Source organism: Thamnophis sirtalis, unplaced genomic scaffold (assembly GCF_051295495.1).
Source record: "Thamnophis sirtalis isolate CommonGarterSnake01/CBP01778 unplaced genomic scaffold, rThaSir2_p1.2 scaffold_1, whole genome shotgun sequence".
Taxonomy (NCBI): Eukaryota; Metazoa; Chordata; class Lepidosauria; order Squamata; family Natricidae; genus Thamnophis; species Thamnophis sirtalis.
In genome coordinates, this window is record NW_028261381.1 from 165,050,348 (window position 1) to 165,077,282 (window position 26,935).

General features: G+C 43.8%; 1 protein-coding gene across 1 annotated transcript in view; it reads left to right on the forward strand.

Annotated features, from left to right (window-relative positions):
* REXO1 (RNA exonuclease 1 homolog) overlaps positions 1 to 26,923 on the forward strand; it is a 44,405-nt gene extending 17,482 nt beyond the window's left edge. Inside the window, exons 4-16 of the mRNA XM_087702715.1 lie at positions 2,266 to 2,515; positions 4,935 to 5,092; positions 6,219 to 6,356; positions 7,232 to 7,355; positions 7,920 to 8,033; positions 9,401 to 9,538; positions 13,682 to 13,795; positions 15,330 to 15,403; positions 18,492 to 18,602; positions 19,602 to 19,717; positions 21,188 to 21,326; positions 21,567 to 21,687; positions 23,857 to 26,923. Of these exons, the coding sequence (XP_087558841.1) occupies positions 2,266 to 2,515; positions 4,935 to 5,092; positions 6,219 to 6,356; positions 7,232 to 7,355; positions 7,920 to 8,033; positions 9,401 to 9,538; positions 13,682 to 13,795; positions 15,330 to 15,403; positions 18,492 to 18,602; positions 19,602 to 19,717; positions 21,188 to 21,326; positions 21,567 to 21,687; positions 23,857 to 23,945 (1,686 nt within the window). The 3' untranslated portion in view covers positions 23,946 to 26,923. The remainder of the gene's footprint in view (positions 1 to 2,265; positions 2,516 to 4,934; positions 5,093 to 6,218; positions 6,357 to 7,231; positions 7,356 to 7,919; positions 8,034 to 9,400; positions 9,539 to 13,681; positions 13,796 to 15,329; positions 15,404 to 18,491; positions 18,603 to 19,601; positions 19,718 to 21,187; positions 21,327 to 21,566; positions 21,688 to 23,856) is intronic.
* The last annotated feature ends 12 nt before the right edge of the window (positions 26,924 to 26,935 follow it).

Here is a 26,935-nt window from a genome sequence, read left to right on the forward strand (position 1 = left end):
CGACCCAGGCTGGCCACACCTCCAAACCGATTCCCCAGTCGCCAGGGCATGATTTTTTTGGTATTTTTGAATGTTCTGCACGTGTGCAGACCTATTTACAGGCAACTATGCACGTGCGCAGAGCACAAAGCGTACACGCATCGAACCAGCAGTAATGCCAGCAGCAACCCACTCCTGCTTTGGAGGCCTTGCTGTATGTTTCTCTACCATCAGCTGTTTAGGAGAAAGTGCAATAGGAAGCAGGGCCTTCTTTACTGTGGCAGGTAACAATTAAGAAAGGCAATAAAGCCACGTATAAAACAACAGATCTTTCCCTAGGCTTTGTTTTTTTTTAAAAGGCAGCTGCTTTTTAAGAAAAAATGTTGTTATGCTGTTACCCAGTTAACATTTTGACTGTGGCTGTTTGTCTATTTGAGTTATTTGTATTGTATGAGACAGATTTTAATTTTCCCTGTTTGTTTATTTGAAGCACATTTTCTCTGATTTGGCACTCTATTGGCTGAATTCAATTACCTTGTAAAATTGAAGGATTTAGATGTGTTCTAAAACAAAAAAAGCACCCCTTTTCAATTAAGTGAATTCAGAACAAATCAGTCATTTGTTTTCTTCTGTTGGGATGAAATAATAGCAAAGAACAGTAGTTTAGGCAACCACCAGTATTTTTCAGAGTATTTACCTCATTTCTGAGATTGTTAATGTGACCTGTAGATGTTCCATTTGCTGTAAGTACTTAAACTATTTTTTTCTTTGCAGAAATTATTTCTAGCTTCCTTCCCCTTGAAAATGTGTTCTTTATATTTTTCGGTTTGCGGGTTGAAAACAAATCTTTAAAAAAAAGTGAATTAAGGAGATTCTAGCTGCTGGATCTTTAGGGATTTTTGTGTGTGTGTGTGCATGCAGACCTTGATTAGTCTCTCTTCTGGAACATCAATGGGCTCTTTGTTTTCACAAATCAGGCTTTTTGTCGCCACACACAACATTCCGGCCGATTGTACATGTTCCTTCCATTTGTCCATTAAGCACTGTTGCAGAGCAAGAGGGGAAAAAAGGACTCTTGTGAAATGGATTGGAAATTCTGAAACTCAAATATTTGCAAGTTCTTAGCACATCTGCTGTTCCCAAACCCTTTTGCAAAGGTGTATGAGGTTCAGCACCTGTCTTCAGTATGAAAACATCATGGGTGGACAAATATGTCCCGAAATGTGTAGATGGAACATTGTTTGCACTCTCTTCAAATCCTCCTTGTTTCTGTTCTGTCTCATATGGGTGAATCATATACTCATGATTGGTAAGGCCAATCTGTCAGGGTTCCAAGTAATAACTCCATGGAAAGCAGAACTCCGAAGCATACAAGTTCCTCAAACAACAGTTTTATAGGAGATATCATGTTGGCACGAACTGGTGAAAACCAACTCTGAAAGTTTCCGTGGTTTTCACCTAATTAAAAAGTGAAAGTTTCCCTTTTCCTCAAACCATCAGTCACATTGTCCATTCGAGGTGCTGGCTGGTCTCTGGACACGCTTCAAGGTGCTAGTCGTTACTTTTAAAGCCCTACATGGTACAGGACCTGGCTACCTGAGAGACCGCCTCCTGCCATTTACCTCCCAGAGACCCATAAGATCTCACAGACTAGGCCTCCTCCGGATTCCATCTGCCGGTCAATGTCGGCTGGCAACTCCCCGGGAGAGGGCCTTCTCTGTAGCTGCTCCGGCCCTATGGAACGATCTCCCCGTCAAGATCTGGACCCTTACTACCCTTCTGGCCTTCTGCAAAGCGACCAAGACCTGGCTGTTCCGGCAGGCCTGGAGCTGTTGACTTATCCAGCCCCATCCTAAGTTATGAATGTTGTGGTATTTTAATGTTGTCTTTAATTTTTGTATCCCCTTTTCCCTTTTTATCTGTAAGCCGCCCTGAGTCTCTTGAGGGTGGGCGGCATACAAACCCAATAGATGATGATGATAATGATAATGATGATGATGGTTGCCTGGATACTATGCTCCTCCTTTCTCCAGCCACCTGTTGGAATGTCCTTGGTTCCCACAAGAAACTGTTTTGTTTTGACTACAAGCTCCCATCTTACTATGTTCCCCCTCCCTATCCCTTCTTCACACTGTGGCAACCCTGTAACCTCCAAAATGGCCCCAGCCAACACATCAGAGTTGACACAATCCTTCTCATCCAAGTCAAAATACGCGGATTCAGATTCCATACGTGGCAAGCTTCTTCTTTATCACACAAACCAATGTCCCTACATTTCCTTTTCAGGTTGAAGTCCCAAGCAAGCCAGTGGTCCGGCCTTACCGACCCCCAACTGCCCAAGAGGTCTGTTACCAGAGGATTCAGCTAGCGCAGCAGCAGGCGGCGCAGCTGGCCCAGCAGCGGCCAAAGCAGCCCCTGCCGCCGCCCGTAAAGATTCCTGTGGCACTCCAAAGAACCTCCATTGTTATGCACAAAGGAGAAAGGAAGCGAGTTGCTCATGTGCCCAACGCGGCTCTTTCGGCAGTCTCCAAGTTGGGCAAGTGAATGTTTCCAGGTTTTTATTTTCCTTGCGGAAGAATTCTTCATTCTTTGAGGAGAAGCAAACCAGAGTATCCTCATCTTCTGACCCGCTGAAGGGGATCTTGAGCCAACTGAGCAGTTTGAGGGGAAAGAGGAAGAAGCAGGGATGGGGATTCAGTCGGTTCGGGCGAACCGGTAGTTCTGGCGATCAGTTGGCCCCGCCCACCCACCCCTGCGCTAGTCTGTCTTATATTTCCTTTGTTTGAAGCCCAGCTGATAGGCGCAGCAGAGTGGATTGCTGCGCCTCAGCTGTTTTACCCACCAGGCCTGCCGTAGAAGGTACGTTTTAGAGCTGTTTTCAAACGCACTGCGCGTGTGCAGAGTGCTTGTTTGGCGTGCGCACGCTCAGTAAACCGGTGGTTACACTGGTTGAATCCCACCACTGGGAGGAAGGCCATGCAGATGGCCACACCCTTCTCCATAAAGACTCCCCAAAGACATGTTGCTCACATAATCAGAGTTTTGCAGCTCAGTCGTGAAAAAGGAACGAAGCCAACCTACTCCTGTGCTGTCCGTGGATGTCTCTGTCTATTTGTATATTTTAATTCTGTTTTGAGTGCAGTCTGTAGTCATAGGTTCCCCAGGTAGCAAGACCCTTGCAGGGAAACCAGGTTCTTAGTATCAGTTGGGCAAGAATATTATAGCAATAGCAATAGCAGTTAGACTTATATACCGCTTCATAGGGCTTTCAGCCCTTTCTAAGCGGTTTACAGAGTCAGCATATTGCCCCCAACAACAATCCGGGTCCTCATTTTACCCACCTCGGAAGGATGGAAGGCTGAGTCAACCCTGAGCCGGTGAGATTTGAACAGCTGAACTGTAGAACTGCAGTCAGCTGAAGTAGCCTGCAGTGCTGCATTTAACCACTGCGCCATCTCGGCTCCTTTAACCCATGGCTAGATAATTACGCCTTTTATCATTCCATTCGTGCCTTTAGTCTGGAGTATGCTTTTTTGTTTTGTCTCTCTTCCCCCCCACTCTCTGTAATCCAGCAATAAGTAGCAAATGTGCAAGCTAGGAACTTTTTATTTATTTACGTCTTTACCTGCTCACACCTTATCAACACCGAGACCTTTTTTGGACTTCATACATTTCACTAAACAGAGTGAAATGATAACAAGAACATGTAAAACAGGAAGTGAAGTAATAGCCAACCTGGGATACCTGAAGAGCTAGAGCAGAACAAATCTGCACTAAATGGTGATGATTATTGTACCCTTGATTGAGTGGCAGCTGTATCTGAATAAGGCGTGACCAGTTCAACCGACATTAACATTGCCCCTTCCAGATGACTTAGAACTTCATTCACAGATTTAGTAGCAAAGATGAGCAAAGGCTGAGAGAAAATTCTGGGAGATTCAGGAGATGGTGTGAGGGTTCTAAGCAGTGGTGGGTTCTGGATCCCATTCCAACTGGTAGAATTGGAATAGGCCGGCGGTGTCCACATGGATGTGCACAGCATGCACACACGTCTTAGCATGTCCCTGAGCCTCCGTGACGCTCCAGCTGCTCAGCGGAGCGTCGTGCAGGTGCTGTACGCGCTGCGCGTGGAAGAGCTGAAGACTTGGAGCTCGGGCAGCCAGGTGGGCCCTCCGGAGCACCGTACTGGAACGGTATCCGGTGCTCCGGGCAGGCTCCGGTACACCCATACTGGGGCGTACCGCCTGCAACCCACCACTGGTTCTAAGTAATAGGCCCAACAGCATCAAAACTCCAAGGCAGGCAAGTTCCTCAAAGAATAGATTTATTAGGCACGTCATATTGGCACATTTGGGGAAACCCGACTCTGAGCCCCCCTTGGGTTTCCCCTTAATTAAAAGTAACGTTTTCCCTCCCCCGCCCAGGCAGCTCAACACATGGTCTAGTCAGGTCACAGTCCATGGTCACTCAGTCTCAGACCCTACCTCCTTGCACCTAGTGGGAAAACTCTTGGTTCTGAAGAGAAAGAATTTTATCCCCCAGTTATCTCTTCCTCCCCCCTCCCGTTCCCACAGCGTGACTTTCTTCGCTGTGGCAACCCTCAAATGCCAAGGGGGAAAAAGACTCCAGGGCTGACAGAGGGTTTGGGGCATTTGTTCCACTCTTCTTCTCAACTCTCCCTAAATCAGGCGTACCCAACCTTGGCAACTCTAACACTTGTAGACTGCAACTCCCAGAATTCTCCAGACATCATAACTGGCTGGGGAATTCTGGGAGTTGAAGGCTGCAAGCCTTAAAAATCACCAAGGTTGGACACCTCCGCCCTAAATGGTCTACCAGATGTGGGCAGGTCAGTCATCACTTCCATGACTTACATAATTCTAAGATTTTGTACCGCATTTCAGAGTTCCGCCCTGCTTCTGAATATTGTCCTTTTTTTGCCCACACCCTTTCAGCTCCTGGAAATCTTAAGAAGACCATTCCACCTGCACGTGTGGCATCTTCCAATGGTGTTGATGCTTCAGCATTGAAACCTCGAACGCTGATGGGGATGGCATCTAAAACAACTACCACAGGACTCCCAAAAAGGATAGCACACACTCCCACTCTGCAGGTGATAAATTGCCAGAATAGCTTCATAGTTTTTTTTTAAAATTGAACACATGAAACATTTTAGCCTTTAACTATTGTAGCCTTTAATTTTAACGTTTGGAAGACTGTTGAAGATAAATGCTTGAGGAAGATTGTGCTTCCTTTTGTTTTCTTCTAGGATTTATCATCCAGCTTTGCATATAAAAAATATTTGAGTCAGTCTTAGGAAGAATTTTGGATTACTGTATTTTTCAGAGTATAAGACGCACCAGAGTATAAGATGCACCAAGGTTTTGAAGAGGCAATTAAAAAAAAATGTTTTTGCTCTCTGCAAACCTCCCAAAAATGACCTGTTTTTTGCTAAAACGGCCCTGTTTTTTTTCAAAAAAGGGCATGAATAGCCCTTAAGAGGCTTATAGAGTGTTCCGGGGTGTGTGTGCAAAAAATGGCCCATTTTTTTTTGCAAAAATGGCCCCATTTTTTGTTTAAAAAGGGCATTAGGAAGCTTATAGAGTGCTCGGGGGGGGGGAAACAAAATTGAGCAAAAATGGGCCATTTTTTGCTCATTTCTGCCATCAGGACCTCACTGAAAGCCTCCTACAAGCTATGCATGGCCATTTTGGTGAAGGGGGCAGGGTTTCAGGAGGCAAAAAATGCTGTATTCAGTGTATAAGGCGCACCCAGATTTTCAGCCTCTTTTGTGTCTTATGCTCCAAAAAATACGTTATTTGGAAAATCCCAATGAAGGAGAGAACATTTATAGCTCAGGGTTGAAATGAGAGGGTCCTTGGTGCGCTCTGAGTTTGGTTGTTTTCTCGCAGAAGTTTCATTACCCAAACTAGGTAACATCGGCAGTGCTGGCAGATGTAATAAAGCATCTGTAAGAAAACAACTAAGCTCAGAGAGCACAAAAGGAGAAGTTTTATTCCGATCACATCAAACAAATTTGATTGACTCACCGATGAAAGAGTCAGTCAACGATGATCTTGTGGGATGTTGGATACCGCAGAAAGTTGACCATTAGACCACATGTGCTTAGCTCATATATAGCTTAGTAGAAGAACCAGTCAGAGGCAGGGAAGGTATTGTAGTGACCTGTGCTATCAAAATAGCTTATTTCCTCCACCCCCCTTTTCCCTATTCTCTAGAGCACCACCTTGAAAAGGCCAGTTATTCCCACAGAATACGGTGCCAAAGTTCCCACCAACATCCGTCAGAGGTACCTCAACCTCTTCATCGATGAATGCTCGAAGGTCTGCCCCTCGCAGCAGGCAGCATTTGACAAGGTTTGTGTGTTTTTGTAACGGTAACTATAAGAGGGATGCTTGAGCATCTTTCAATTCCTACGGTTTGCCCTTCTTTAACGGTAGGCCCAAATGAGAGAGGGATTGAATCACTTAAAAAATTTGGAAATTCATTGATCAAACATATTTGCAAGTTCAAAGTTAGGACAGCCAACCCAATGTTGAGCTTCCTATTTGAATAGTAAGAGGATCACAGGTCTACATTTCTTGCCTTATTTTTAGAAGTACTGTTCCCTGTGTTATGAATGCAAGTAGTCCTCAAGTTACGACTGCAAGCGAACCCAAAACCTCCATCGCTAAGCAAGATAGTTAAGTGAGTTTTGCCCCATTGTATGAAATTTCTTGCCCAGTTGTTCAGTGAATCGCTGCCGTTGTTAAGTTAATAACACAGTTGTTAAGTGAATCTGGCTTCCCCGTTGATTTTGTCAGAAGGTCACAAAAGGTGATCACATAACCCCGGGACGCTGCAACCGTCATAAATATGAGTCAATTGCCAAGTGGCTGAATTTGGACCACCTGACCATGGCCATGGTGTAATGATCTTAAGTGTGAAGAATGGTCATAAGCCACTGTCTTCAGTGCCATGGTAACTTTGAACGGTTGCTAAACGAATGGATGTAAGTCGAGGACTACTTGTAGAAACACTGCCCCTTTTCTTCCTGCTTATCCTTGTATATGAATATTTGACCATTCTCCTGGTGGCATTGGAAGCCACCTTACATATATATATATACATAATATATATAATATATACATAATAGTTCTCCCTAGCCTGGGAACTGCTCCTTCCTGCCTTAGCAACTTCATTTTGTATTTTAAAAACTCAAAAATGCTGATGGTGGGAATGCTGTTCACAGGCTCTTGCTGAGGAGAAGGTGGTGTATGAGCGCAGCACCAGCCGCAACATCTACCTGAATGTGGCAGTGAACACTTTGAAGAAGCTGAGGACTCTGTTGCCCAGCCCTTCTCAGGAAGTTCAGAGTATGTACTTAGACTTTACTTCTTACTTACAGACTGAAGCTTCCCTGCTACTTTACTACTTTCGTTTTATTCTTTCCTTATACTCTCAAACCTCCCATTTCTAGACACTTGGAGCTTCTTAACAAAACCCACTTCAGGTTTGCACAATAGACCGGGTAAAAAGACTGCCTACCAATCCAACAGGGCATTATTCTGTGGGCAAAACTTTCATAATACATCTCTTGGCCAGCCCCTTAACATCTGTACCAATAGAGACAGTTAGCTGGTTGCACTGTAGTATTATGCCATACCTCGGTCCCAGTCCCTGCCCACCAACTGCTGCTATTACAAAGGATATTTAGCATATTGGCGAAGCGGGGGATATATGACGTTACCCCTGAAATAATTATGGTACCTATTATATCACTTCTCCCTGAGCTTAATTGGTAGCATGCGGGCCTTGACTTTTAAAGCAGTCAGCGAGTGGAGACCTGTGTGGCACTTTCATTGACTCAGAAATTTTGTTTGTGGTTGACCCAGGATGTTTGCTGACGTTCTCGTTTGACATCTGTCTTTTTCTTCCAGAGTTCAGCAATAGGAAAGTGGTTTCTCACGAAGCTATGCTAGGAGGGAAACTGGCAGCCAGGACCAGTTATACACTTAATCGTTCTACAAGCTTACGGCTAGAAGATCTAACAGGTAGGTTTCTCCCTTTTTTGTCATGGTACACAGTGACCGTGGTGTGTGTGTGTGTGTGTGTGTGTGTGTGTGTGTGTGTGTGTGGTGTGTGTGTGTGTGTGTGTGTAATTCTATTCCTTTCTGTCTGTTTTAAAGACCTTCAGATTGATTTTAGAAGTAGCCTGACTGTTTTTCAGCATCAGAGAACTGATAGGATCAGTGTTGAAAGCCAATTCAGAGCTATTTAAAATGATAAAGAGCACAGAAAAGCTGTGGAGGAGAATGGGCTGAGGTCACTTTTTTAGAGGCTCGTTGATGCATAGTGCATGCGAATTCTGCTAAACGTCCCCCTTCAGTTTGACCCACATTTTACCCTGTAAGGCAGGGCATTTCATGATAAAAGTGCAATTAGCCTGAAGTAAGTCTGTTACCCAGTTAACAACTTCCACAATCCATTGCAGAAATTGCAAATGATCTAACCTGTGTCAGTTTTGCATGTGGATAAAGCATTAGCTTTGAAGCAAAACAAGTTGCTTTTTTATCAATTACATAAACGGTTGATAGATATTCCAGGTCCGTCTCTGTGTGTGTGTGGGGGGGGGGGGGGAGGATAATCCTTCAAGTTGCATGGTCCTAAGTTGTGAACTTTGCAAATGCATTTTGTCCCGTTGAGAGAGAGGAGGAGTTTCAGGGTTCCAAGTAACACCTCAATGAAAGGAGACTCCGAGGCTTAGGTTTCCTCAAAGTTCCATTTTATTAGAGATGTCATATTGATACATCTGGGAGAACCTGAATCTGAAAACTTCCAAGTTTTCCCCACCCAAGTGAAAGTCCAAGACCCTGGCCAGCACCCACATGTCCATCATATGGCCCAATCAAGTACTGTCCCAACTGGAGATGTCAGGAGGAGACTCAATGGCAAGGGGCAGGTTTTCCAGTCAGTTACACAACTGATAGGGCTTTCGGTTAGGACAGATAGAGGAAAAAAGACGCCATGCTAGGAGGAGACACTATGGTGGGGAAACCGGACTTCTGGTCGGCTCCAGAACTGAACGGGGGGCTTCCGGTTAGGACCTTTGTGGGTCTTTGAGGGTTTAAGGTTGCCGACTCCTGGCCTAGTCCAACTGGATTGCTCTTATAATGGTCTCTGTAGAAAGAACAGCCTGCAGTTTCTTCTCAGCATTTCCCCCCTACTTCTCCCTCTCCCCCCACCCCCCAGTGCTTAGATCTGCCTTTGCTTTGGTTTTATGCTGCTTCAACTGCAATCACCATTTTGTTGCTGCGTAAGCTGTCCTGAATATTTGTGTGTGTGTGTGTGTGTGTTATTGGTCTGAGAATAGCTAGAAAAAAAATGGCTATATAAACATTTCTTAACCTTTGTCATTCAGGGGCTACCTTGTACCGAAGGCTCAAAGAGTATGTGCTGACAGAGGATGACTTGAAGGAGCATGGCTACCCATTACCTTGTCCCGAGAGACCTGGACGGGCTGTTGTCTTTGCTGCCGAAGAGAAGAAATTGGCTGATGGTGAGTTCCGCTGGACTGGATAATTTCTGACTCTTGAGAACCATTCAGATGTTCTGTTTAATGGGGTGGGGGAAGGGGGGGAGGCCAGGAAAGGAACCCCCTCAGCTAGTTTATTCCCTTCAAGACAGACATCTACCCTGACTGCTTGTGGATGGGGATTCTTTAGTGAACTTTTAAACGTATTGTGAAGTTTCTGACTAATGCAGGGGTCTCCAACCGTGGCAACTTTAAGCCTTGGCGGACTTCAACTCCCAGAATTCCCTAGCCAGCTTTGCTTCTGGGAATTGAAGTCTGCCAGGCTTAAGTTGCCAAGGTTGGAGACCCTGGACTAATGAACCCAAGCAAATCAGTTGACACATATTTTGAAGCTACCCATTGTAGATGATATTATTGTTGTTATTATTTGCATGTAGGCCTCTCTTCCTGGGCTAACCCTGGGTATATTTTAATCCTTTGTCATTTGTGACTTGTATAACAGCAGGCAGGTCATGTATAAATAGGTTCATGCAGACCTCTGTACCTGCTGTCTGGGATGAGCAGTGTGTTCCCCTTTGCACCAATTTTGATTGAAAAATGCAGAGCAATGCCACTGAGGAACATGTTGTGGTGTCCATTGTGATCCCCTGGATCCTTGTCTCGAGTGTTGTGTGTACAGGCAAATCCCTGGACCAGGGATCAGCAATCTTAAACACTCAAAAAACTCACAAAGGTCCTAATTGAACACCACCACCACCACCACCTGTTCAATTCTGGAGCCAACCGGAAGTCCAGTTCCCCCACCATAGAGTCTCTTCCTAGCACGTCGTCCTTTTTCCTCTGCCGACCGGAAGTCTAGTTCCCCCACCATACGCCCCACGGCGTCCTTTTTCCTTTACTTGTCCTAACCAAAAGCCCTAACCCTATCAATTATGGAGCCAACTGGTGACAGGGAGCCGCAGGAGAGGGATGAAAGAGCCACATGCAGCTCCAGAGCCATGGGTTGCTGACCTCTGCCCTGGACTTAATGAGGAGTATGGTGGTTGGAATACATAGGAGGGAAAAGGCAGGAGGAGATTACAGAAGGCCTTCCCATTTGTAAGTTTGCTTCCCTGGCTAGGCTTCAAGGTGTTCAGACTAGTCATGCAATTCTTCTCTTAAATTGCTAAGCAACTCCAGAGGTGCAGTCAAAGGAACGACAAGAAGTCCTCAACTTACAACTGAGCCTAGAATTACGGTTGTAAGTTGTTGTAGTCAAAAGTCAAAATTATTGTGTGACCACTGGATTCAATATTTTTGTACAGGTAGTCCTTGGCTTATGAACATAATTGAACCCAAAATTTCTGTTGCTAAGCAAGACATTTGTTAACTGCATTTTGCCCCATTTTATAACCTTTCTTGTTACAGTTGTTAAGTGAATCACTGCAGTTGTTAAGTTAATAACATGGTTGTTAAGGGAATCTGGCTTCCCCATTGACTTTATTTATCAGAAGATCTCAAAAGATAGCAATAGCAATAGCAATAGCAGTAGACTTATATACCGCTTCATAGGCCTTTCAGGCCTCTCTAAGCGGTTTACAGAGAGTCAGCATATTGCCCCCAACAATCTGGGTCCTCATTTTACCCACCTCGGAAGGATGGAAGGCTGAGTCAACCCTGAGCCGGTGAGATTTGAACCGCTGACCTGCTGATCTAGCAGTAGCCTGCAGTGCTGCATTTAACCACTGCGCCACCTTGGCTCTGGATCGTGTAACTCTGGGACACTGCAACCATCAGAAGTACATGCTAGTTGTCAAGTGGTCGGATTTTGATCACATGACCGTGGGGATGCTGCAACAGTCACAAGTGTGAAAACTGGTCACAAGTCACTTTTTCCAGTGCCATAGTACCGTATTTTTCGAACTATAAGATGCATCAGTAATTTTTAAAAGTTTTTGTCCTCCCTGGCTCCCAGGAGCACTCTGCAGGCTTCAGCAGGGCTGGGGGAAGGCAAAAAGGCTCCCGTTTTTGTGAAAACTGACCCATTTTTCACCCATTTTTCACAAAAATGGGATGCCGGGGTTTCGGGAGGCCAAAAATGGCTGTATTCAGTGTATAAGACTCACCAACATTTCTGCGCTCTTTTAAGGGGGAAAAAGGTGTGTCTTATACTCCAAAAAGTCCGGTAACTTTGAATGATCACTAAATGAATGGTTGTAAGTCGAGACCTATGTGTATAGTTTCTGCTGTGGCCATTAAATGAATGCTATGGTCATTAAGTGAATGCTACAGTCAAATCGATTTCCCCCAATGAGTGTTTTCCCCCCAGAAACCAACAAAAATATCACAAATCACAGTTGCTGTAAATAGTCATATAGGGGAGCACCCAAAATGCAGTCATGTGAACGTAGGGATGGGTACAGCTGCTCTACTGGTCATAAATAGCTTTGGGGGAGTCCGTTGTAACTTTGAGCAATTGTTAAGCCATAGGTGCCTGTAGTGAAGAAGAGATGGGTGATCTATGGTGCCCTTTGTCCGAGGTAGTGGTGTGTCTTTCTGTCTGTTTAACAATAATAAATGCTACCTCAAAGTCCAGTAGTATGTGATTCACTCTGATACATGATAATTAAACTAAGTTGCTAATTGATTGAATATGACAATGGAAAGACAACTAAGTATAGGTTAAAATATACGTAATATGGATGCATATAAAATTTTTAAGAAGAGGAACAAAGTGAGGTGTGTACTGCTTGTTATTCAACATAGTAGATTCAGGGAATTGTAATGAACATTGAACAGCAAGGATTTAAAGACAATTAAAGGTAAGCTAAGTCAAGATGTGGAAAAATGGAAGGGGAACATGAAACATACTTATAATGGAAAATTTTTGAGATTACAAAGACAGAACTAAAAATTTTGGGCATGTAATGATGTATAATTACATAATATTATGATGAGAATAACTGGGAATTGTAACCAGGTCCACATTCCGACCAAAAATAGGTTTGGGGGGAGTGTTTAAAAATATAATTGCTATATATGCAGTTCACTTAACAAATGATTTGCTCAGCAGTGGAAATTCAGTCCCAATTGTAGTTGCAAATCAAGGTCTACCTGTACTTGATGTCTTTCTTTATTTCTCAGTCCTTGACACAATTTGTTCCTCATACCACAAGGTGGCGAGCGGCTGAATCTCTTTAACAGCATGTCTAATGGGAGTCTTGCGTTTTTCGTTGGGTTGGGAAAAATAACAACCAATGCAATGTTTGAATATTGGTTAGAAACAGTTCATAGATGACAAAAAAATGGCCATTGGCCCTTCAGATGTCACTTCATATAATCAAGTACAGTCATCCTTGCAGATAGGTTCAAGGAATACTGCGTTCAATTTTGGTCGCCACGATGTAAAAAAGATGCAGAGACTCTAGAAAGAGTGCAGAGAAGAGCAACAAAGATGATTAGGGGACTGGATGCTAAAACATATGAGGAATGGTTGCAGGAACCGGGTATGTCTAATGAAAAGAAGGACTAGGGGAGACATGATAGCTGTGTTCCAATATCTCAGGGGTTGCCACAAAGAAGAGGGAGTCAAACTATTCTCCAAAGCCCCCGAGGGTAGAACAAGAAGCAATGGGTGGAAACTAATCAAGGAGAGAAGCAACTTTGAACTGAGGAGAAATTTCCTGACAGTTAGAACAATTAATCAGTGGAACAACTTGCCTCCAGAGGTTGTGAATGCCCCAACACTGCAAGTCTTTAAGATGTTGGATAGCCATTTGTCTGAAATGATATAAGGTTTCCTGCCTAGGCAGGGGGTTGGACTAGAAGACCTCCAAGGTCCCTTCCAACTCTACTATTGTATTGTAAGGGCTCCTGTTCTGATGAACTCCCAAATTGTACGATCCGTTTATCTCATTGGGAGAAAATAGAAGATTTTTTTTAAAAAAAAAATAGTGCTTTAGGCTGATATATGAGAAAGGACTGAGAGCCAAAAATCTTTCTCTATATATTTATTTTAAAATCGTATTTATTGAATTTTCCAATATTTAAAAGACAAAACACAAATGATGTTACTATATAATAACATGTTATTATAACTTAAATAAGGATATAACTTAGGATAGTGAAATTGAGATAGAATTTTTGCAAAAATTTATATTTTTAACACACCCCTTTTTCTTCTGTAAGGTTCTTGCAGGATTTGTTGTCGTTGTGGCACAGAATACATGGTATCACCTTCTGGAAATTGTGTTCGTAAAGAAGAATGCATCCATCACTGGGGGAGATTACGCAAGCAAAGAGGTAATAGTTTTTTTAAAAGTATATTCTTTCTCCAATGGAATTCAAAGTGCACCACATTGATTTTATTCTCACAAGAAACCTGTTGAGGCGATGCACAGGTGGCATTTTGCAAGCTGCTTTGAGAGCCCAGACAACTAGGTTTTAGATCTCTGCTCATGGCCATCATAGTCAGGTTGCATGTTGGATATTGAAGGCCAATGAAAAAAAATGAGAGAAGCATCACATTTTGGCTCAGAGGAGTTTTTTTTCAAAAGGCAGCTGGACTGTTTTTTGAGAAAGAAGATGACATTTCGCTTCTCATCCAAGGAGCTTCATCCATTGTGACTGGATGGTGGGGGAGATGGAAGGTTAGGATCCACTCACAGTCCAGTCACAACTGATCAAGTTTCTTGGATCAGAAGTAAAAGGGCTTCTTCTTCTTCCTCTCAGAATAGTCCAGTTACTTTTTGAAAAAGCACCTTTGAAACAACTATGACCTGGATGATGTGAATCTCCACAGACATCACATTTTGGCAGGATTTGTTCCCTCAGACTCTGTTTATATATCAAGAGGGCTTCCCTGAAGCTCAAATAACATGCAATAGCAGAGTTGCAAACATTTAGGGAAAAAATCATAAACAAGTAAATATTCATTCAGAGCACTTTTTTTCCCCCTCAGGGAAAAGGGCGGCCTATAAATCATAATAAACTATAAACTATAAACTTAACATGCAAGGTTATTATTGTCTTAAGTAACAAGCAAGGGGACACAATTGAAAGACAATAAACCCAATTATGTTTGTGATGGAGGCAAAATGGGATCCATTTCATCAGAATCACCTTAAAGGTAAAGGTGTGCTAGTCGTTCTCGACTCTAGGGGTTGGTGCTCATCTCTATTTCAAAGCCAAAGAGCCAGCGCTGTTCGAAGATGTCTCTGTGGTCATGTGGCCGGCATTACTAAACACCGAAGGCACGCAGAACGCTGTTACCTTCCCACCAAAGGTGGTCCCTATTTTTTTACTTACATTTTTACATGCTCTCAAACTGCTAGGTTGGCAGAAGCTGAGACTAGTAATGGGAGCTCACTTGGTTACACGGTGCTAGGGATTCGAACTGCCGACCTTTCTGATCAACAAACTCAGTTTCTTAGCCACTGAGCCACTGCGTCCCTTAACTTAGCTATGACCCTAGCTGTGACCAATTGTCATCAAACCCCACTCCTCCAAGAACTAGTCTGTAATCCTTTAGAGACATATTTAAATGATATTTCAGACGTAAGTCTACTTTAGCTTTCTGTGTTCATTGTGTAGTTGTTCATACTGCTGTTTGCTTTCTTTTTCCCTTAGCATCATTTTCCTAGCCTGCATCTTCATTATAAGTAATGATTTTAAACATAACCCTCCCCAAGTAGTTTGATAGAAAGGAATTGTGTTAGTATTAAAAGCAAGGTTATGTCAATCAGACTAGTTTTTGCTTAATCATTGATTGGTGGTTATGTGCGCAGTGAGGATTTCCCATTTAGCAGTTCTCTCTCTTTTCTATTCTTTTTTGCAGTGCCAGGTGGCTGGGAAACACATTATAGCTGTTGTTCGGGAGCTGTAGGTTCACTCGGATGCCAAGTTGCCAAAGTAGGTACCCATGTTAGGTCAAACCATTGAAGTACAAGGTGAAGTGGCCCACCTTCTGTCTGAGTATAGTCACAGCTTTGCCACTTTGATCTCTGGTTCATGGAAGATGCTTTGGAAATGCTTTTCAATCTTACTTTGGCTTGGAAAAAAACCCCCTATGGTCCATTCTATTAGCCATTCTCTGTAGTAATAGGACAAAAATATTACGTTTATTATTAAATTTGTGATAGTGGTTGAATCCGTTAGACCAGGGATGTTCAACTTTGGCAATTTTGAAGACTTGTGGATTCACTCTTGCAGAATTCCTCAGCCAGCAGGGGAGTTTAAAGTCTACAAGTCTTTAAACTTGTCAAGGTTGGATACCCCTGCATTAGATTTTGAATGGCTTGCAAAATCCAGCAAAGAGTAACAACCCCCCCCCCCCAAGTAAATGGCCCGAACTAAAACTATCAGAATGTCAACAGCTACAATGGGATCCCACAAATACATCAATACACACGTTAAATCTAGGTCCATGAACAAATGCAGGTTTTAAGGGCTTTCCAGAACTCCAGGAGAAGGGGGTGCCATCTGTATCTCTCAGGGAATGCTGTTCCATAGGCAGAGACAGAGAAGGCACACTTCCTCAGACCCACAAGATGGCAGCATTTAATAGAGAGGAGCTGTTCAAACATGCTGGGTTGGGTTGTCAGAAACAGTTGGAGATATGCAGTCCATCAGAAAACGAGGCTCTATGCCATGAAGCACATGGCCCATTATATCAAAAATACTTCCTGTTCTACTTCTAATTAATACTTCTTAGTATTAATTTCATCCAACTAGTCATTGCGACTTGTTACTCTTCAGCAGACTGATCACCCATGAATTTTCTATAAAAGCTTGAGATGGAAGCTCAGAAGTGGGCCCTGGCTATTGAGGACAATGCTGCAGTCTCCATCACGTTAACACTTTCTCCAAGTAGAAGGGGAGAGATCAAAGAATCACAGAATGTAAGATCTGGGAGGAATCTTGGTGGTCATCTAATCCAACCATGGGCTCAGTGCAAGAGTCTACTATTATAGTATCTCCAACAGATGGCCTCTGTTCAGACACCTCCAGTGAAAGCTGCCCAAATCAACTTTCCAATTATTTTAAATCCATTCTTTCTTGTGTTTCCCCCCACCCCGCTTGGCTCAGTTTTATCCTATCTTATATACAACAGCCCTTGAGATTTTTGAAGGCAGCTATCAATCTGGGCCTAGTTTTTTTCCTAATATAGATAAGGCATACCCAATACCACCTCCTCACAAGTTTTTTTTCTTCCAGGGCTGCTATCATCTCATTTCCTCTCCGCTGAACATATTTGAGGTTCGATTTGAGGTTCCTCAAAGTCCCATTTTATTAGAGATGTCATATTGGCACATCTGGGAAAACCGGAATCTGAAAGTTTCCAGGTTTTCCCCACTCAAACGAAAGTTCAAGTCCCTGCCCAGCACCCACATTTCCATCACATGACAGAGAAGCAACTTAGAACTGAGGAGAAATTTCCTGACAGTTACAACAATTAATCAGTGGAACAGCTTGCCTCCAGAAGTTGTGAATGCCCCAACACCGGAAGTCTTTAAGAAGATATTGGATAGCCATTTGTCTGAAACAGTACAGGGTTTCCTGCCTAGGCAGGGGGTTGGACTAGAAGACCTCCAAGGTCCCTTACAACTCTGCTGTTGTACTATTGTATGGTCCAATCAAGCACCGTCCCAAGTGGAGATTCCTCCCAGTCACACTCCTCTAGGCGCAGGGCATGATGTCCTGGACTCACTGAGAAAGGAAAGTTATTTTGACTATATATCTCCCATACTCCATATTTTCCCCTCCCATTTTCCCACAGCATTGAATGTGGTAGATCTGAAGGCCCCATGTAAAAGATAGCTTCCAGGCCTGACAGGGATGTTATGTGGGACCCTGACGCTGGTGCTTTAAGTGTGATCTAAACAGAGACTTATCTTGATCTGAATACCAGGCTTTGGTTCATGCAGCCTAGGACCATGTATATTTTTTTTCCAGCTGGGTCATGCTGTAGCAGATGTTCTTCCACCCCCATCCCAAAGCTATAATTCAGAGTATATTGTAATTACATAGTAACCCTGGTCACAGTATGATAACATCGACAGAGAAGTAAGGGAAACTGGTGGTGGGAGAGGGAAGTAATTCCGTTCAGGCCCAAGGCTGCTGCATTCCCTGAGGATATGGGCTTTTCCACCATCTGTGAGAAAGACTGTGGCTCAGTGCCTTTAGAGGGATATAGAAATTGAGCTCTGAGGAAAACTAAAGGGGATCAGATCATTTTCCCCTCCAGAGATTTTAGTCCACACCTCTCTAGGAATGTGTACAAATGTTTTTGTTCTCAAAACTGATGTTCCTGGGAGCTGTTCTGATACATCTCCATTTTCAAGATAGCCTTTTCCACTGTAAAGATGATGGAATATTAGGCCTGCCATCAAGGTTCCTTTTCTCCAGTATACAAATGAAACTAACAAAATGTTAAAAGGTTATGATATTTATGTAGTTACTTATCAAGCACATCTAAATTATATTAAAGTAACCAAAATATATTTACAATCCCCAAGGTTTGTCACAACTTTTGAGTAGCCCTAATGTTTGGAAATTGAAAGTTGAAAAATTTGACATGCCTTAAATTGTAGAAGACTTCCTATTCTCCCCTGATACATCGCAGTTTTGCTGTTTGAAAAGATTACTGTCCAGATACATTTTGTTATTCTCTGTGTTGTTCCCTTGGATGTTCTTGAGAACTTGTCAGTTTTTTTTTAAAAAAAATCTGTAATAATGTGAGGGTGTTCTCTTTCACTCTTGCAATTGTTATTGATCTTTTGATTCTGTGTTATGGAGCAAGTCAGTTTTCAGTCTTCTCTCCAGCCCCCATAAAAAAGGGACCTTTACTTCCAATATTGTGTCTACTCAGGTTGGCATTTTGCAAGAGCAACAGCCTTCTAACTAAAAGTGGGCAAGATTGGAGACCTCCTGATCAAATTCGTCCAGGGATAGTTTTTTTGGTAACACCTCTTTAATTCTCCCCCACTCTTACCTTAAGCAACATGTCCATGATGGCCGGAAGGAAAGCCTGGAAGGTTTCGTGAAGACGTTTGAAAAGTTGACAAGGGCAGATGGGCATCCTGGCATCTACGCCTTGGATTGTGAAATGGTAGGTTGGCTGTGCATATAGAATAATGTTAAGGATTCCATCTTTCATCAGGAGTGTGTGTTTAAATGTTGTACCCCAACAATCCAGTATATTTGTATGGAAACAACTTTGATACCGTTATGCACACTTAATGAAGAGCTTGGGTAATGTGGAATGGGTTTTCTAAGTAAAACAAAGCTGTTGAGATTCAAGAGGAGGCAATCAGCAAGGACATAAACCAGGATATGGTTAAAGAAGCCAGGATGGTTTGCATTGTAGAAGTAGAAACACACACACACACCTGAAAAAATGATGAGAAGGCAATCCCAGAAGAATACAGTTAGGAAAACTGATTCAGAGTCCACAAAATATTGCCTGCCTCGGGTTCATGGAAAGGTTTCCGGGGACGTGTTCTGGAAGAGGGAGGAATTTAGAAGCCTGAACCAAAATTTCATCACATTTTCCATAATGTGTGTGTTTGCAGAATTGAACTTTTTAAAAATTCTAGTTTGAGCATCATTGAGAAAGGGCTAAGGCACAGATGTACCTGTTACGTCCCTTCCCCAAGCTGGTGCCCTTTAGGTTTGTTGACGCTATATCCCTTAATATTCCCACCAATCTAGCTCTGCTGGTTGGAATTTTGGGAGTTGCAGAATCCATGTGTCCGGAGAACAGGTGGTGGTGGGGGGCTATCAGAGCAGAGGGATCATTGATAATAGACTTAACCCTAGCTCACAAAGTTACTGTAGAGGTAAAATATAGAGTTGGAAGGTACCAATTACAATTTCTGAACTCCTCAGAAAGAAGGCAGAATAGAAATGTGGTTAAAACAAGGCATTCCTAAATGACTAGAAACATTTCTGAATCCTTTTTTCCCCCTGATTTTTTTCCACACCTTTCTATTTGATTGCAAAATTCGCCAGCGTCTGATGAGCGAATGGCTGCTATTGTCCAACAGCTGGTGGGAACCCTTCCTAAAACCTGCTTTCTTTTGTGTCTCTCGTATCTCATCTTCTGCAGTGTTACACTAAGCAAGGTTTAGAGCTGACGCGCATCACTGTGATCAACTCAGACCTGAGAGTGGTCTACGATACCTTTGTCAAACCAGACTCCAAAGTTGTGGATTACAACACTCGGTGAGGGCCCACAAAGTGTGAAAGAGAATGAGTATCATAAAGAAAAGGCTGTGTTTGGTGACAGCAGTTGAGAAGCCAGAGTACCAGCTAAGCATCTGCGTCTTTAGAGTTTATTTTATTTATGTTATTTATTTATTTTAGGAAATTTATAGTGCTGCTTATTTGTACATAGTGACTCAAGGCGGCTTACAGGAATATAAAAAGCTCAAATGTAAAACAATAAAACTAATAGAAGAGAATAACACATCATAAAATAATATAATAACCCGCCACCCCAGTGACACCACATCACACAAGCCGTTTAATGGGCTCCATCCCGCTCTGGGTTCCCCAGGCCCGCTGGCAGAACCGGGTCTTCAGCGCCTTCCGGAAGAGTATTATAGAAGGGGCCATTCTAATCTCTGGGGGAATGATATTCCGGAGAGAGGAGCCCACCACAGAGAAAGTCCTTCTGGGTCTCACCAGGTGTATCTCCTTAGGGGATGCGACCTGCAACTTTCCTTGCCTCTGGTGGATTGGGTAGATATACCACAAGAGATGGTTCCTCAGATAATCTGCTCCCAAGTCATAAAGTACTTTAAAGATGACAACCAGCACCTTGAATTGCACCCAGAAGCAAATTGGCAATCAATGCAACTCCTGCAGGAGAGGAGATAACATGTGTACCCCGAGGTCTGCACGAAACCATGTGGGCCACTGCATTTTTCTGCCAACGGGAGCTTGCATGCTGAAACTCCGAAACTCTGGAGGAAGTTAGGCCCACAGCAGGTGCCAGTCCCTCCCACCCATCTCGGCTAACTTCTTAACCTCCTCCATGTGGCTTTCTTTTCAGAGTTTTAGCAGGTGACCTTTATTTTTGAGTTTCAGATTCACTGCCTTGTTCTCTACTTGTCCTGCTTTGTGAATCAGGGAAAGAATAAATTCAGAAGATTCGCACTCCCAGACAAATCGCTGATCTGTCTAAATCACATTGCCCCAAGAAATGCGAGCCGAGTGTTTTTCCTATGGAGGAACCTGCTTTTCGTGATTCTTTCCGATTTACCGCTCTGAACTTTGTTCTTTTCCAATAAGGCAACACTTTGTATGGCGATATTTGTAAATGTACCACATTGAGGAGATGCCAGAGGGCCCTGTGGCACATGCGGGTCGTGTAGTGCTGGATTTCACGGGGAAGTTGAACTTGTGTTGTTTCTACATTCCTGCCCGTGTTACAGTTTTTATCTATTTCCCAGAACAAAATGGTGGGGAAGCATGGCTTTTGCTTTCAGCCATCATCCCCAGAGTGCTGTCAAAAAGAAACCAGGATCCATTTCCCTCAAGAGATTTTGTGAAAGAGAAGGGAGGAGGTTCTCTGAGCAGGAGTTAGGCTACAGTTGCACCTGTGAGGGGTGGTAACTATATGTCTGAAAAGCTGCAGAATTATTTTTAAAAAAACAAATCCACCTTTTGATACCAACCTTTCCTTGGCAGATTTTCGGGTGTGACGGAGGCAGATCTGGAAAACGCATCAATAACTCTTCGGGATGTCCAGGCAGTTCTCTTGAGTATGTTCAGCACAGACACTATCCTGATAGGCCACAGTTTAGAAAGTGACTTGTTTGCACTAAAGGTAAATGTTGCACGGAAACACACGCATGTTTTACGTTACACCCTTCCCCTGAAATGATGGCCATGGCTAGTTTATGGGCAAATCCCCCTTCAAACCCATTGCCTTCTCTGGCCAATGTTTTAAGATGCCTTTCTTTAAAATGTATATCATTGTACTTAAGCAGTCTTAATCAAAAGTCCAAAAGGAAAGAAAGAATGTAAAGACGAATCCCATAGATCATCTTCTTCCTTCCCTTCCTAGCTTATCCACTCTATGGTGGTGGACACAGCTGTCGTCTTCCCTCACCGCCTTGGTTTGCCTTACAAGCGGGCACTGCGTACTTTGATGGCGGATTACCTCAAGCGCATCATCCAGGATAGTGGTAAGATTTTTTTTGGGGGGGGAGGGATTTTGACCCAGATTGTTGGCTGCTGTATGGTGATTCCAATGCTCCCTCTAATTTTTTTTCATGTGTGCGGAAAAGTATAGTGTTTGAGCGACACAATTTCATGCCTGAGCACCAGAATTTTTTTCACAGATGTTTCACAGAGCAATTGATTTATAGGATCCGAATTGGAATGGAGAGAAATGGTTTTGTGCGTGCGTGAGTGTGTGCGTGTGTGTGTGTGTTTGAGTGAGCGAGGGATTCGGTAAGGGAACTGCGCCTATTTAGAAAAGAAGGTAAATTATTGCAAACATGATCAGTCGAAGATAAGTATGGGGACAGGTTGGGCGATAGAGAGAAAGTGATAAAAGAGTGGGAGAGAGGAAGAGAGGAAGAAAAAAGAGGGAAGAGAGACAGAAAGAGACAGAGAAGGAGAGAGAAAATGACAGAAAAGTGGGAAAGAAGGAGAGAGAAAGAGAGAGTAAAGAGTAAGAGGATGAGAGAGACAGAAAGAGACAAAGAGGAGAGAGAAGGGAGGAGAGAGAAAGAGACAGAAGAATGGAAAAGCAGGAGAAAGAAGAGAGACAAAGAGAAAGAGGATGAGAGAGACAGAGAGAGAAGAGAGGAAGAGGAAAGAGTAAGAGAGAACATCTCATTTCAACCCTGAGGTGCAAATATTCTCTTTGATTGGTAATTTTATTTGTCCATTTACTATCCAATACCCTCATTTCTTCTTAAGTTCATCAAGAATTCCTTTCTTTTTATTGAATTTATCACAATACCTTGAGAACAACTTTTTCAGCATAGAAAGGGTTATGAAGCACTTGTCAGGGTTCCAAGTAATATACCTGTGATGGCAAACCTATGGAGCCATATCTGCCAGCATGCAAGCTGTCAGCTGTCAATTCCAACACACATACGTGTGCCAGACAGAGGGCTTTCCTGGAGCCTGGGGAGTGTGAAAATGGCGTTCCCCAGCCCCCCCCCCCGAAGGCAATAGCAAGCTCAGATTGGAGGCGAGCAGTGCAGTGCACATGGGGGGGGGATCGTGAGGGGTGGTGTTGTGCATGCATGCGCATGTGGGGGTGTGCTTTGCATTATGGGTGCATGCCCTCACATTTTTGGCACCCAACAACAAAAAGGTTTGCCATTGCAATGTAATATTCCCATAGCAAACAAAACTCCGAGGCAGGCTAATTCCTCAAAGAATACATTTATTGGATATATCATATTGGCACAGGCTAGTGAAAACCGAGAGTGAATGTTCTCGTGGTTTTCACCTAATTAAAAGTAAATGTTTTCTCCCATCCCCAAACAATCAATCACATGGTCCATCGTTGCAGTCCGGTTGCCTGGTAACTTCATTCCTCCTCTTTCCTGTACCTGTGGGAATGTCCTTGGTTCCCAGGAGAAAGTATTTTGTTTTGGCTACAAAACCCCAGTTGTCTCTATTCCCCCCTCTCTATTCCTCAGCTCCAGTGTGGCCACACTGAAGCCTCAAAATGGCCTCAATCAGGCCAACTCCAGGGTTGACAGCACTGTGGTATATAAGTCTGTGTGCTATTGCCATTGATGCAGTGTCCTGCGATCACCTGAGTGCAACTTACAGTATTTTTTGCTGAAAACCAGGGTTTGTTTCCAGTTTCTAGCAAAAAATGCCCATTGTGGACAACTGATTCGCTTAACAATCTCTGTGTTCTCTTACCTACTGTGTTGTTCAGTTAACAAGGTCAGTGATTCACTTAACCATTGCCGCAATTTGCTGCATTTTGGAAAACAATTAATAGATTTTTAAAGTCTACCTAATATGTTAGTCTTCTTAACTTGGGAGCCAGTTGGGCACCCCAGTGTAATAGCTAATTCCCCCTCCCTCCCATATGGCAGAGACTCAAAGACCTCGCCCTTTCAGAAAAGCTGTTAAAATATGTCCCCCCCTCGTCCCAGGTATTTGAGTCTGGTTGAATAGAGTTCCCCTTTTCTCCTTTTACTATTGTGTTTGGTGCCATTTTCTATATCAGGCATGCTTTTTAATGTTATATGTTTATTTTGGGGTTTTGCTTGTTTTCTGCTGTACCCTACCCGGAGTGCCACCATTCAAGTTAGGTGGACCTATAAACCCACGAAACAAGTAAATGAATGGCTTCTTATTTTTCTGGTTGCTCACAGTGGAAGGTCATGACTCCAGTGAGGATGCCCGAGCCTGCATGGAGCTGATGATCTGGAAGATCAAAGAAGATGCTAAAGTGAAGCGATGATCCGCCTGCACACTGCTGCTGCTGCTGCTGCTGTTCTCCTTTGCATTTTTGTCACAGGGCAATAATGAAGCCTGCAGAGACACACCTGTAGCCAACAGCAGACCCTTCCCAGACTTTTCCCCCTCTCGGCCCACAGGTGTCCCGAGGAACTGGGAGCAAGTAGCTCCTTCTGCTGGCAAAAGGACGGGCCGTGTCTGCATGCCGGGCGTTGTAGTTGAGGCAAAACGCATTGTGGCCCAAAGGAAGGTCAGCCATCCCCATGGTGGGGAAAGATTTGGAAATCGTCTCATCGTAGAAGAAGATGGGAGTGATTTCAAGAGGCACTGAGTTCCACTATTCCCTCTTCCTATTTATGGACTTTTAAAAAGCTAGCTTTAATTTACGTTTTTTTAATTTAATTTTGGGGTCTGGCGATTGGTCTTGGGCTATATAGGAATGACAGAGAAGACGGTCACGGACCCTGGTCTGTCAAGAGAGGAAGGCGAAGAGATGATGACACCATGCTGGCTTCAGTCGAGGGAGGGAAGCTAGGAGCAGAGTTGGCCAGGTGGAAGGAACCTGGCTCAGAGATGGTGTACTGAAACACAGGAAAAGGGAGAGATCTGCATTGCGGAGGAGATCATTGGCAGAGAAATAAAGCTATATAGGAAGTTAGGGATTTCGGCCCTGGCTCCAGCAGCCTTTTCCTGCTCAGGTCTCGACTGTAAGCGACCAGACTCTCCCAAGTGAAAAGCTGCTACCCAACTGCAGGAGACGGTCTAGATGGCTTGGTCTGGGCCGCTGGTGGCATTTCATTTATACTACTGAGGGGGCCAAAGCTCCCCTCTGACCCTCTATCCTTCCCTGCTCAGGAGTTATTCAAACTAGCTGCTTCTGCCTTTGGCCTGGGGTAGGATTTTAGCCTTTCTGGCTTGAAAGCTGTTCGGTTCTGTTTTCTGCAAACGAGGAGAAAGAGGCAGAATCATGTTTGGCATTGTATCCCGTTTTCAAAGGGCTGTTACTCAAATTATGAGGGAGAGGTGACGGGGGAAAAAAATTCATAACTTTCTCCCACTGGTTAAACTTGAATATTTTGTAGTAGGACCTTCCAGGGGCTTTCTCTCTCTCTCTCTCTCTCTCTCTCCATCTCAATGGCTTTTTGTAATGGCCAGTTGAGCAATTGTGTACAAAGTTTCTCGCTCTGGCCACCGAGTTGTTAAAATATAAATATGTGGAATAAATTCTGTTGTCCTGCGGAGAGCTCTCTCACCTGCCTCGCCTGTTTTCTCACAAGCAACGGGGATGTGAGAGGACCCTGCTAATACAGGGCAGGCTTTTCTGTGCCTCTCAGCATTGGAAGCAGCCCCCCTCCCACCAGTTGTCCTCCCCCCCCCAAAAAAAAATAGATAACGGTCATTTGCTGGGATTGCTGTTCAGCTTTGTAAACAGCTTTTTCCACAGGCGGGCATTAGGCAACTGGTTGTGAAGGAAGAGTGCCAGCAATGGACAGTTCCATTAAACAACGGCTAGTAACATGGTTCCTTTGTTTTGTCAAAGGCCTTCTCTTTCCATCCAGTGGGCACCTAAGAAGCCCTCTTTACTAACCTTTTCCCAAGAGTCCAAAGCCTATTGATGGAGGTTGTGAAAAACATCCCTTGGGAGGGATTTGGCTCATTCCTCTGTATTGTACTGTGTACCTGTGTTGGTGGCCTAGTTAGGGCTACTGGGTGCTGTGTGAGTAGCCAATTCTCAACAGTGACCTATCTACTGGCCTCTAGAAGGGCTGTGGGTTTCAGGCACGTCTGCGCAAAGGCTCCGTTGGGCCTCAGCTGTCAATTTTTACCTCAGTCTAATCTTTTCTGACGCGAACAGTCAGTGAAAATGAGGTGCCTCACAGCAGCAGGACGCAACCCGTTGATTGGTGGCGTATGGATCCTGCCTTGATGGAAGGCAGGAAACTACACATTTCTCTTTTGACGGCACTGATGCATTTTAAGCCCCAGGCAGTTTTGGAAAGCGAGAGGTGTACAAACCTGTCAGAACATTTCCTGGGGAAAAAGTAGGCAAGGTTTTCCCCGCAGAGTATATCTCACTCTGAAGCCCAGCGGGAGCATTTTTAAAATGCCAGGGAATTCATGTTCCCATTAGAGCCCGGCCAGTGTTTTTCCAACCTTGACGGCTTTAAGACTTGTGGACTTCAACTCCCAGAATTCCCCAGTTGCCACAAGTTGAAGTCCACAAGTCTTAAAAGTAACCAAGGTTGGACAACCCTTGGTCCAGGCTGTGAATCCTGCCTTGGGATCTGGATAAACACTGCCAGAGTTCCCGTAAACACACAGAGAAGCTGCACAGCTGTCTGGTTTTCAGCGAACCTGTTTTATAGATGTGACAGATCCATAAATCTGACAAAATGTATGGGAAAAGCAGAACAGCTAACAATCCTTGCTTTGGTACTTTAAAAGATGGTGGTTGAATCCACGTCTTCTTTGCCTCAGATATGCATGTGTTTACTTGGCATAAGAGTTAAAAGTAATGGTTTAAGGAAAGGGAGACCCTGGGGGTGAGTGGATGATCTATTTAACCAAAGGAACGTCTTTGCACTACAAGCTTGTACCAGGATTAATACCGATTCATCCATCATTATTAGAGAGCTCAGAAGCTCCCTAAACTCCAAGTATGGAAGTTCCCTTGACACTAACATGATGGTTAATCTCCTTCTCTCCCACCCCCCCCCCCTTTCTGCTATCATTTTGATGTTTGCTGCTCATCAACCAGAGCCTGCCCTTTGCTCTTCCTTCGCAGGCAAGGTTTGAAATGTAGTTTAGACTTAAGAAAAACAGGACCCCCCACCCTCCACCCCAATGCCAATCCGGGGCTGACACTCTTCTCTGATTGTAACACTGTACAGTAATAAAACTCTAGACTTTATATACGTACAACTGTATACCTGTTAATAATGTTTTGTATTTTTTTTTTAAATAAAGCAAAATACGACATCCCTACATAGTGTG